This window comes from Misgurnus anguillicaudatus, chromosome 7 (genome assembly GCF_027580225.2).
Source record: "Misgurnus anguillicaudatus chromosome 7, ASM2758022v2, whole genome shotgun sequence".
Classification (NCBI taxonomy): domain Eukaryota; kingdom Metazoa; phylum Chordata; class Actinopteri; order Cypriniformes; family Cobitidae; genus Misgurnus; species Misgurnus anguillicaudatus.
Genome location: NC_073343.2, coordinates 23,200,830 through 23,213,773, shown reverse-complemented (window position 1 = coordinate 23,213,773; position 12,944 = coordinate 23,200,830). Strand labels below are relative to the sequence as shown.

Sequence of the window (12,944 nt, the reverse complement as noted above, 5' to 3'; positions counted from 1 at the left end):
TATTTGCTGTTATTCAAAGAGACTTACTGTACAGTGTGCATTCAGAATTTACATTTTACATTAACTGAATGCAGATGTAATAATGATGTGTACATGTGTGAACTGCAGTCTCAGTCTCCTCACCCTGAGAGAAGGCATCCATCACGTCATCCCCGACCCCTGCCAGGCAGTCCTGCGGCGTGTGTGTGGGGGTTGAGCCGGCCGAGGTGGAGCGGATGGGCATAGGCATGGTGCAACCGGCACTGTGGCTGGGAGACGAGTGGGGCGAACCCCCTGTCTGAGTCTGCAGGAAGAAAAAGGGAACATTGTTAAGCTACAAGCAGGGAAGATAAAGCAGAAACTAAACCAGCCGTGAATCTCCATTGGTCCCAGGCTCCCCCCAAAAAAACACCTATTAGCACAAAGGCTAACAGTGCAGACCCACCTGCCATATAGACATCTACATCTTTAAGTTGTCTCAATGTAATGCATTCTCAATGCATCGTATTTGGTTTGCGAGTGCCATTAAAGGAGTAAAAGGACCCCAGATAAGGGGCGCACTGTCCTACAGATTGGTGCAGGGCCCTGTGTTTGTGGCTTACTGCCAGGCAGCAGATGGCTGGCCAGACTGCAGTCATATTAGACGTGAGGTGCTTAGCCATGATGAAAGGAGACCAGGTCTCTGATATTTGGCAGGGAGACGTGTGGCTCGAGATCCCTGCCTGGGTCACGGGAACAAAGCAGCGGGCTTGACTGGAAATGGGAGCTTCATGACCATGTTATGAGGAGCAGACATAATAGAGATTGCACATAGAGGCGCCAGTGATAAGCTGATCGGATATAAATTTTATACTCATTATAGTATTGTACATGTTAAAGTTACCATGAAATTTAACATTTTTATTTATTATGAAAAATTGTAGCGTTTTATATTTTTTGTATTAATGTGTCCTCATAATCTTTAAAGGTCCACTATGTAGATTTTTAGCGAGATTTAGCGATGAAACTGTGAATTGCAACCAATGGCTCAGTCCACAGCTTACCCCTCCCTTTCAAAACGCATAATGAAGCTACGGTAGTTGCCACAGGACAAACGCAATCGTCTGAGACAATGTCGTAACAAAACGCGCTCTGTAAAACAGTTTGTCCGTTTAGAGCTACTGTAGAAACATGAAGGCGACTTCCGTGTAAGGGGACCCGCAGTGTATGAAGATAAAAACGGCTCATTCTAAGGTAATTAAAACAATACAGTTCATTTTCTAGTGTCTTTTTACACCACAGATAATATAGTTATGTATATTATATTCAGGGTTCCCACACCTTAGTTAACATCCAATTCTAGGACCTTTCAAGGACTTTCCAGGTTCAATACCCTCAAATTCAAGGAATAAATGTGGGGACACATTTCAAGTGATAGCAAGGTTACATCGTTTTATCTTTTAAGATGCATTGTTACAGTTCCCTTTCGAGGGAACTCACGCTGCGTCACTGTGCTGACACTTTGGGGACGCCTCTAGGGGTAAGTGTGTCTGAATGTGTAAATCAAATTCAACCAATGGTGAGGCTTAATGACAAAGACAGGGAGACGGGGGAGCCAGGAAGTATATCGCTATCTAAAATATTGCCAAGGACGGCGTTACAGGGACGCAGGAAGTATGGCAAGGGAGACGCAGCGCCTCGTTCCCTTCTCAGTAAACAACAGTTACATACATAACCCAAGACGTTTTCATGTGTCAAACACAACTATGCAAAAAAGCATTTTGGTATGAATCAACATTCACATACAGTAAATATATAAGAATTTAGAGCAAACAGTTTAGCACGTGTCCTTAAAATGTCTAGAATTTTTATGATATTATCCTACACTAGACAGGGAATAAAATTGATTTTTTCCAGAAAACTTCTTGCATAAAATAGATTCAAGCACTTTCAATGACCTGTATATGTATGTACATTTTCAAAAACTTCTTAGGGCATTGAATTTTTTTCCGCAGATTCAGATATTTCCAGATTCCACATATTTTAGTACAATTTTGGCTTTAAAATGGTAGAAAACAACTTCTGACCTTAAACCCCCAAAAGGTGCATCCATCATTCACAGAAGTAATTCACACGGCTTCATGGGGTAAATAAATATCTTTTGCAGATAATCGATGTGATTTTGTAAGAAAAATATTTATATATTTTAAACTTTATAAACTATAATAACTAGCACCGGTAACGACGCCAACCTGGACCACATGGACACGATTCACGAGGGTCACTGCGCAAAGTACCCATGGTGACCAACGATCACTACGCAACAAACACATAGCTTTCATGAATCACGTGAGTCCAAATTGACGTCGAAACTGGAAGCTAGTTATTATAGTTTATAAAGTTTCAAATCAGTTTTTTTTTAAATCACATTGATTATCCGCAGAAGACCTTTATTAACCCATAGGAGCCATGTGGACTACCTCTGTGAAGGATGAATGCACTTTTTCGGGGTTTAAAGTCAAAAGTTGTTCCCTGATCACTATACCATTATAAATCTTGGAAGAGCAAGGACATTTCTAAAAGAACTCCACATGTGTTCTTCTAAAAGATAATGGACACGTGTATCACGGATTGCTTAAGAATGAGTAATCATCAGGTAATTTTGATATTTGGCCTTTCCATTTTGCAGCTATACAGTATTAAACCATTTACAGTAACTCACTTGTCAACTTTTTGAAAATGTCTGCGTTTTACAATACACAATCCATATGTTGGGTAAAACCTTTGCAGCTGTGACTCAAAGTGCATACATGTATGCAACAGAGGCCAATATAGTGAGTGAGAGCTCTGCGGTAATTAAACCTCACTCGCCGACCTCAAGTCATGGCCTTTAGCCTCCTTGTTAGAGCGCCCGACACCGGCTCGAGACTCGCTCCGCTCGGGGCGGGTGCGAGCAGGACCGGTTACACATAATTCGAAATTCTTTAGCTTTATTAACAGAACACTTACTGCCTGTTTCTGCTCTTCATCCTGCCATCCAGAAAATGAGACATGACGTGAAGGAAAGCAGACACGTGTAAAAACAGGAGACGGAGGTGAGAAAGTGAGAGAAAGAAGTAGGCGTGGATTGAGAAAATGAATCATGTCTTCATACATGCTACAGTTAACTGTAGCAAATGATGAAAACATAAGCATTATTATACAAACAAGCTGTGATCAGGAGTTTCATACCTTCAGAAGTCTCATGAGACCTTCCAGCTGTACCATCAGCTCTCTTCTGCTCTCCTGCAGGGCTGACATGCGTCTCTCCAGCTCGTCCTTTCTGTGCCTGCACACACATACACAGATTATAAATGAATGAGTCAAACAGTGAATGACTGCCAAATATAATTTAAATGGAAGGTATCATGGAAAACCGGATTTTCTTTGCTGGTTTTCAATAAAAAGTGTTCTTTGTACTATGAAGACTAAAATCTAAAGTTCCATACAGCTTTATACCCAGTTCACCCAGATCAAAGATGTAAAAATGATGATCATCAAGAGTCTGGGTATTAACACCACTATAAGCACACATACAGTATATGACACAAAACTAGTCATAATGTTTTTTTTTTTTTATTAAGATTTGCTGCAAGTGCTCTTCTGCCATACAATATAGTTCTCATTTTTTATCCGCTTAAAAAACGCCACATTTTATTTTGTGCCACCATACTTACTCGTGTACTGTAACTACTCATGTAACAGTCTTTAAATAAGGAAAACATGGAAGTGTTTGGTGGCTTCTAAAATCATCCGTGTTTGGATCCTAAGGAATGAATGGGGCTAGGCTAAATGCTAACACATTCACAACGCGCTGTACAAAGATTAAGTGCACGCATTGAAAAAAGATAAGTATGTATTAATGTGTCTAAGTTGAGGTAAGAACATAGTAAAATATTGAAAAACTGTGATGTTTTCCTTTAAAGCTGAACAAATAAGCTTTGTATGTATGATTTGTTAGGATAGGACAATATTTGCTAGATATAATCTGGAATCTGAGGCTGCAAAAAAAAATCAAAATATTGAAAAAAAATGCCACATATTACTAATGATAAATATTTTTTTGATATATTATGGTAGGAAATGTAGAAAACATATTGATAGAACATGATCTTTACTTAATTTTCTAATGATTTTTGGCATAAAATTGTTAATTTTGACCCATACAGTTTATGGTGGGTTATTGCTACAAAAATGCCCGTGCAGCTTATGACTGGTTTTGTGGTTCGCGGTCACATATGAGCAACATCATGCATGGTCCATGATTTTGTTTTAACACCATTCTGTATTCTGTAAACATACAGAATTTAAAGCAAATTACAATGTAAACAATGCTGATATATATTTACGTTTAGCAGACACTTTAATCCAAAGTATGTTATGGTGCATTACAAGATATAGATTATTTTATCAGTATGTGTGCTACCTGGGGAACAAACTCATAACCTCCCATACGGCAAAAAAATACATTTCTCTGGCCAAAAATACATTTTAAATATAGCGAAAATAAATTTTGTAGGATGTTATGCTCAATTGAATATATTTTTGAATTTGGAAATATATTTAGTTTTCACCTTAATATATAAACATATATTTCAAAATCTATTTCAAGGGAAAGGAAATACATTTATAATTTTACATCCCATATGGAAAAAAAATATTTTTGTCCTAAATATATTTTAAATACATGCTAAATACAAGTTAATTTTATAAAGTATATTTTTAGTTGAAAATATATTTAATTTTAACCTTTTTAAAACTGTTATTTTACAGGTTCGTAGCGGCCAGTGACTTTTTCCGAGGGCGCACGATGAAAAGTTCGTCACAACATGCATAGCTCATCATGTGTGTGGTTCGTTATTTCAAAATATGCGTCTCTTTTATCATAAACGGTTTAGACGCTTGTGCAGCAGGCACTTTTTTTTACAAAACACGTGATGCCTATGGTTCACATGACGCAACAAACACATATTTTGAAAACACGAGCAACACACACGGCACTCCGAACACATATTTTAAATTTGCGCCCCTCGGAAGAGCAGTCACCAGCCACCACTGTTCATAACATAAACAAGATTTTTCTTTCAATGCGACGTGAATATAATTGCTTGAATTGAAATATATGGCCGGCTAAATATATTTTTTAATGCTTTAAAATGTATTTACATGTAAAATATTTTTCATAATATACAAAAAATATATATATAATTGAAAAATATATTTTTCTAAACAAATTTCCAAAATATATTTCAACAAATATATTTTTTGGGCCATTTTTTGTAGATTTTGAAAAAATATATATTTTCTAATATATTTCTGCTGTATAGGCTCTGCACTGCTAAAACCATGATTTACCAATTGAGCTACAGGAACACTGGTACACAGTGGTAAACAATCATAACAGTGATCACTTACATAGAAGCCTATAAGATACCGCAGCAAAATAACCCTTTTAATTTATTGATTGATCATGTAGTATTATTAAAGTACTTCTTAAAGACAGTTTTCAATAAATTTTTTGCATCTGTACTACATATACCAAAAATTTTAAGTAACCAAAATTTTAAAATCTAAAAAATAGCAACGCAAATTTGATCTACAATCACATCTGCACATAGGTAAAAATATGGGTGATACACAAAACAAAATGTAACTTTAAATGCTAGTAAAAAATGCTGGCTCTTTTTGGTGCACATAATCTTGCCTAACCTTAAAAATGTGTAACAAAAGTGTAGGCCCTTTAAGAAATGTCTATGTTGAAAATACTGCTAAGATATGGCTGCATATCATTTGAACCCAATTTGAAAGGGCAAAGACAGTGTGTTATCTGTGTAAAATGAAAATGATACCTTATTAGACCAACATATCATTAGAAAAACTCATTTGGCTCCTTCATGCCCTCTGGTGCCCATAAATGGTAGTTCATTTAAGTGATTTAAACAATGACTATAGGGACTGAAGTCCCTGCCAGTCCATTTAAAACCTGTTGTTGTGCTTCACAAATGCTCTGCTTAACTGTTATGTTCAAGTTAATGGGTTTAAATTGACATTATGGTCATATTATCATTATGCTGGATTTTATGCAAGTACACTCTCAGACAAAAAGGTACAAAAGCTGTCACTGGGGCAGTAACCTTTCAAAAAGTACACTTTGTACCTTAAGGGTGCATTTTACTACCTTATAAGTCCCAATGTATACATATATGTCCCTAAATAGTACGTGCGTGTGTGTGTGTGACTGTGTGCCGCAGCAGTCGCAGCTCTGCCAGTAAAGTGGGGTTTTGCTGGGCTTTCTCAGGGGTGGGTTGTGATGCCTGTTCATGTTCAAGACGCAGACGCTGGATTTCCTGCAGAATCTCTCTATATTACACCAAACAAAGGAATCATAACTTTAATCAGGTCAAGTTGTGTGTCACAAATTAAAAGCACTCATGCAGATCATTGTGGTTACCTGTTTTTGTTCTCTAACTCTGCGATGAGCTGCCTCTGTTGCTTGTTAGCATCAAAGTTAAAACTCAGATCTGTTGGAGGGCATTGCTGAAAGAGAAAATAAATGGACGGACATTAGTGATTATGCGCAAAACTAATTAAATAGATGGCGTTAAACAACATGCAGCCTAATTACGGAACATAAAAGCCAAATGTGCCATAGTGCGTGTATAAAATTTAACTTTTTTAATCCCTTGTTGTTTCAACAAAAAAAAGTTGTCCTCTGTCAACTTTACAAGGTTTTATTACAGTTAAAGTTTGGAGGTGATGTAGTTTCTGAACTTATTCTCACAGTGGAGTTGCTAGCCTCCGCGGCCAGGCGAGCGGCGTATCGAGCGATGAGACGATGTTCTTCATCCAGTCTGCTAGGACTCTCCAGAGTGCTACTGTCCAGACGAACACACAGAGAGAAAATCAGAGAAAATAGATTCAGCAGACTGAAGAGTCGAGGACAGATCAGAGATTGATGAGGTGTGAGATGGATAAGGAGAGATGTGGATTTGAGAAATCAGCAGGAGTAATGAAATATATGAAATGATAGATGACTGTAAGAAATCAGAGTTGGAGAAGTTACTTTGAAACTTTCATGCCTGGAAGCTACTTGTAATTCATCCTGATGTTATAATAAGAGTGAAAGGTCAATATAATGGATTGACTACACTGTATTACTGGGAGCTGGTTGCCAATAACTTACTGTAGATTTTACATTTACTGTATGTCAAAGGTCTTCAACCTTTTTCAGTCCAAGGACCCCTTATTGGATGAAGAGGAGGACCAAGGACCCCTAATACATGTATCAAATAAAAACTGGATTTATATTTTTTTTATGATGGTTACATTACAAATATATATAAAAAAAATTGTATACATAGACACATACTGTTAACATACTTTTAAATTTGCATTTAAAATTACATTTTAAATAACTACATATTAGAACCTTTATTTTAGTAAAGTATTATATTATATATGGGAACATTCATTTCAATCAAGTTTTTTTATCATTTGTGTTATTAGTTTATTAATGCATTTTCATTAATGTCCAATTTCATTCTTTTTATTGAACTCAAATAATATTTGGGGGACCCCCAGTAATACCACCATGGACCCCCAAGGGGCCCCGGACCCCCTGTTGAAGACCCATGCTGTATGTTATTTCCTGGCAACAGTTTGTTCAAAGTTAAATGAACATGAAACATTTTCAGTCTTTATCTTCTACAGTAAGTTACTGGCAACCAGCTGCATAATTACAGCAAATTTACAGTGCAGTATTTTGCCATTTTGAGATTAAAGGGATAGTTCGGCCAAAAATGATACTAAACCCATGATTTACTCACCCCCAAGCTGTCCGAGTTGCATATGTCCATCGTTTTTCAGACAAACACATTTTCGGATATTTTAGAAAATATTTTAGATCTTTCTGTTGATTAAACGTAATGTTACGGGGTCCAGCAATAGTCCACGACCTTCAAGTCCAAAAAAAGTGCGTCCATCCTTCACACATTAAATCCAAACGGCTTCAGGATGATAAACAAAGGTCTTCTGTGGGTAATCCGTGCGGTGTTGTTGTAGAAATATCCATATTTAAAATGTTATTAACTTTATTAACTACCTTCCAGTAGCGCCGCCATCTTAGAGTCATTTGCATTCAGGATGAGCGCTTACGCAGCATACAGCGGTTTCTCTGTTGCTGCTCTGTCCCCCGCCCTCCGAATTTGTCATACGTCACTAAGAAAAGTGCGTACACTACGCTAATACTCTCTCCTGAGTCTAAGATGGCGGCGCTACCGGAAGGTAGTTAATAACCTTAATAACATTTTAAATATGGATATTTCTACAACAACACCGCACGGATTCCCCTCAGAAGACCTTTGTTTATCATCCTGAAGCCGTTTGGATTTAATTTGTGAAGGATGGACGCACTTTTTTTGGACTTGAAGGTCGTGGACTATTGCTGGACCCCGTAACATTACATATAATCAACAGAAAGATCTAAAATATTTTCTAAAATATCCGAAAATGCGTTTGTCTGAAAACGATGGACATATGCAACTTGGACAGCTTGGGGGTGAGTAAATAATGGGTTTAATATCGTTTTTGGCCGAACTATCCCTTTAAAGATTGTAGTTTTAGTGAATTTTATACATTTGTTTATTTAGGTGTCAATTTAGTTTTGCTTATTTATGTTTGTCCCTCTATTAAACTTGATTATTTTATACAGTACTGTATATTGCCACCACACTGGTTAAGGAGCTATTTCACACTTTTTGAAAACTAGGTACTAACAAACTAAATTTTACTAATAGCTAATTAAATGGAAGCTGTTTTAAATGGGTTGTATATTTCGAATTATATAATAATAAAACATTTATTAATAATAATAATAATATTTAATAATTTATTAAAATCTAATGACTAACACTTTATTCATTTTACTTTACAAAGGTAGTATGTTAACAGTAACAACTTTTGATTTATGTATTATAAATATATTAGTAAATGCTGAAAAAGTAAAAACTAAAATTAATAAATGTTGTAGATGTATTGTTCGTTGTTATTTCCTGTTAACTAATTCAGTTAAAGGCGGGGTGCACGATCTCTGAAAGCCAATGTTGACATTTGAAATCACCTAAACAAACACACCCCTACCCTAATAGAATCTGGACCTTTTTTTGATAGACCCGCTCCCCACACATACGCAACCCAGGCAACGGTGTCTGTTAGTAGACACGCCCCTCACTGCTGATTGACTACAAGTGTGTTTTAGTGCTCTGCCCGACTGCCTTTTCCAAAGAGTTTTTTAAAAATCATGCACCCAGCCTTTAATTAATATTAACAAATTCAACTTTGTAAAGTCTTAGCAAAATTTTGGACCTCACAACCCCCCCTATTTTATTTTGACTCTTTCCCTGCCATTGACGAGTCTCAAAGTTGCCAGCCAGCGCCAGCATTTTTCATGTTTTTCACAAAAGTTTAATGCTTTCCAGAAATTTTTTTTCTTTAGATATATAAACATACAGTATATCAAATGAAAGAACAGACCCTCTGCTTTCAAAAAAAGTTTCATCCTACCTTCATTAGTTCTCTTATTAATGGGTATAGGTTTCTTCAAAAACACCAAATTTTGAACAAAAAGCTGAGAAAATTCCATTTTTGTGAAGGACTTTTGATAGAGATCAGAAGCAGAGAGATCTTTAAAATATACACAGAGATCTTTTTCTTTCACGTAAGGCGTTACTTCAGGGTTGTATAAGTTGCAGATCCACCTGGTGGATACTAGCGGTATTGCGGAAAGCCGGAAATTCTCGTCATTGGCAGGGAAGCATTTTCTCCTAATTGAGGAGATAACTCGTCAATGGCGGGAAAAGAGTTAAGAGAAAAAAATGTCCCTGCCAATGATGCTTTCCTGATGAGTTTTTACAGTAATCTGTAATTCCGCTATTATCCTCTAGATGGTGCTCTTACCAAATCTATAAAAAACTGAAGCAAAAACTAATTTAACAACATTTTAAACTCTGTGTACTGATCATCATTCTGAATCTGATCTCTAACAAAATCCCTTTACAACAATTAAATTATTTCAGTATTTTGCTCAAATTTTTTTATTTTTAAAGAAACCTACCCCTATTTAAGAGGTTATAAAAAGAGAACAAATGAAGATAGGATTTCTGTTTGTTTGAAAGCAGAAGGTCTGTTTTTCATTTGATATATTTGTATGTTTATTGAAAAAAAATCCTGGAATGGCAGGCAACTTAAAAAAAACTTTTTAAAAAAAGGCTGGCAGGAAATGAATTAAAACCAAACATATATGTATTATTAAGTATCAAGTCTGTACAATGTAATGAGGGGCGGAAGTGGGTGTGGCCTTTTCTTTAGGGGTGGAGCTGTCCTTTTAGGAATCAAAGCTGCATGGAACCACCAATGCCCACCAATTGATAAGATATTATCATTGACTCCCATGCTCTTAAAAAATGGGGTGAAAATTTTACAAAATAAATATTTATGCCATAGAGGGTTCAATTAAAAATGATTTAAATTAAAATGGCAGCAAAACAATAAGTAGGCTTAACTCAATTCTGGCATATATTTATAACACACACTAAACAATTTTATGTAGAGTAATAATCACAAAAATAATTGTGATGCTAAAATGAACTGGTTTATTTGGGCCAGAAGAATAATGCAAAATGAATCAAACTTTCCAACCGTGAAAACTGTAGCTACTGTAAGTTGAGACTTAAACCTCCAAAATAGTTAATTTATTTACAAACAAAGCATTCAAATCTGTACTGTATGTGTGAGTCTCTTATAACTGGGTCTTACGTTATAGGTTTTGGCATATGGCCGGAGCAGATGACGGAGCATATGTTATCTTTCCTCATTAAGTGCTCGACAATTACGAGTGAATCAAGTGTGTATATGTGTGAATGTGTACAATACATTCTGGCAGACAGACAACACACATTTGTCACCTTCATCACAATGCACACACCACATTCATCAATTAAACATAACATAAGTATATCATTAAAGGCATATGGTTATGAATGCTTATTCTAATATTACAGCAGGATAATAAATGACTCGCATTGATCAATACAGCTGTGTGAATCTCCTTATGACCCCTTTTAGTGTGACCTGCCTGAACTCTTTATGTCTCTGGGGTGTAATTCATTAAGAGGTCTCTTTCCATGCCAGACGTCTCACAGAGAGCCATGATGTTTATATAATCAGTGTTACACGGAGAATAACACTACAGAGTCTATGCTATGGTACCCTTACAAAAGCTGTTAGGTACTTGTATTGTACTTTTTCTTTTTTTTAAAGTTTTATGAATAAATAAATAAGCATCAGTTTGGATATAAAGGACAAAATGGGGGCTTAGAGAAAGCTGCTTTTATGCTGCATGTACAGTAACAGTCGCCTCATCATGGGGGCTGGCATTTAGAGATACCGAGCCAGGTTTTTTTATAATTATAATTATTATTAATAATAATAATAATAATAATGTGTTTATTTTATACAGGACTTTTTAGTATTACAAAACATAAAAATAATAAAACATAACATAAGATAACATGAAGTCAACATAACTCCAATGTCCAACAAGTCCAAATAGCAAGACGAACAGAAAACTGGTTTTAATAAAAGTTGTAGTAATAAAACACAGAGCATAAGCACACAGCCATCTCACCACAATATGCCGCTGTCCCAGACAGACTGGAAGTGAGTGAGCTACAGATTTATATACTGCCACGTATCACAATGAACCACCAACCCCACACATACAATACTGTAGATTGCTTGGGAGTGAATCCAAGAATGTCCGTTTTATTTACAAGGGTTTGGGAGTAATGGAAAAAATAAAAAATATTGTGAAAACTTTAAAGCAAGTGAACTGTCCTTGATCACATTGAACAATTCAGAATTGAACCTTCTTTCTTGTACAAATAGATGATTTATTGAATCTAAACTTAGATTCCTTAAACTTCCACAACATTTTGTTGTCAGACAAATCAGTTCAGTTTAGTTCAATACACTTTATGGTCCTTTCAAAAATGTTGTCTCAAGGTGCACACTGAGCTGTCATTTTAAAGGAAAACACCACCGTTTTCAATATTTTACTATGTTCTTACCTCAACTTAGACGAATTAATACATACCTATCTTTTTTTAATGCATGCACTTAATCTTTGTACAGTGGGTTGTGAATGTGTTAGCATTTAGCCTAGCCCCATTCATTCCTTAGGATCCAAACAGGGATGAATTTAGAACCCACCAAACACTTCCATGTTTTCCCTATTTAAAGACTGTTACATGAGTAGTTACACGAGTAAGTATGGTGGCACAAAATAAAATTTGCCGATTTTTTAAGAAGATAAAAATGAGAACTATATTGTATGGCGGAAGAGCACTTAGTTTGCAAAAAATCCAGATAATTTACTCACTACCATGTCATCCAAAATGTTGATGTCTTTCTTTGTTCAGTCGAGAAGAAATTATGTTTTTTTGAGGAAAACATTCCACGATTTTTCTCAATTTAATGGACTTTAATGGACCCCAACACTTAACAGTTTTAATGCAGTTTAAAATTGCAGTTTCAAAGGACTCTAAATGATCCCAAACGAGGTATAAGGGTCTTATCTAGTGAAAGGATTGTCATTTTTGACAAAAAAAATAAAAAATATGCAGTTTTGAACCACAACTTCTCGTCTATCTCCTGTCCTGTGAGGCGCCAGCGCGACCTCCCGTAATTGCGTAATGCCGTGGAAAGGTCAAGTGCTACATATATGAAACACACATTTGCGGACCATTTTAAACAATAAACTGACACAAAGACATTAATTACTATCATTCGACATACAACAACGTCTGACCGGTCCTCCTTCTCCACACTTGTAAACACTGGGGCGGAGTTTCGCATTCGTCATCCGTGACCTCTTGATGTGATGACGTATT

The 12,944-nt window shown here is 36.1% G+C and overlaps 1 protein-coding gene across 5 annotated transcripts in view; it reads right to left on the bottom strand.

The window, feature by feature from the left end:
* Nucleotides 1–12,944, bottom strand: part of LOC129417335 (dystrobrevin beta) — a 54,402-nt gene that overhangs the window by 5,897 nt on the left and 35,561 nt on the right. For 3 of the 5 annotated variants that reach the window (XM_073869611.1, XM_073869607.1, XM_073869608.1), the window contains 6 exons: nt 6,779–6,872; nt 6,449–6,534; nt 6,244–6,357; nt 3,190–3,286; nt 2,968–2,988; nt 124–283 (listed from right to left, as the gene is read on the bottom strand). In XM_073869611.1, the coding sequence (XP_073725712.1) occupies nt 124–283; nt 2,968–2,988; nt 3,190–3,286; nt 6,244–6,357; nt 6,449–6,534; nt 6,779–6,872 (572 nt within the window). The remainder of the gene's footprint in view (nt 1–123; nt 284–2,967; nt 2,989–3,189; nt 3,287–6,243; nt 6,358–6,448; nt 6,535–6,778; nt 6,873–12,944) is intronic. The other 2 variants (XM_073869609.1, XM_073869610.1) reach the window with 2 other exon arrangements.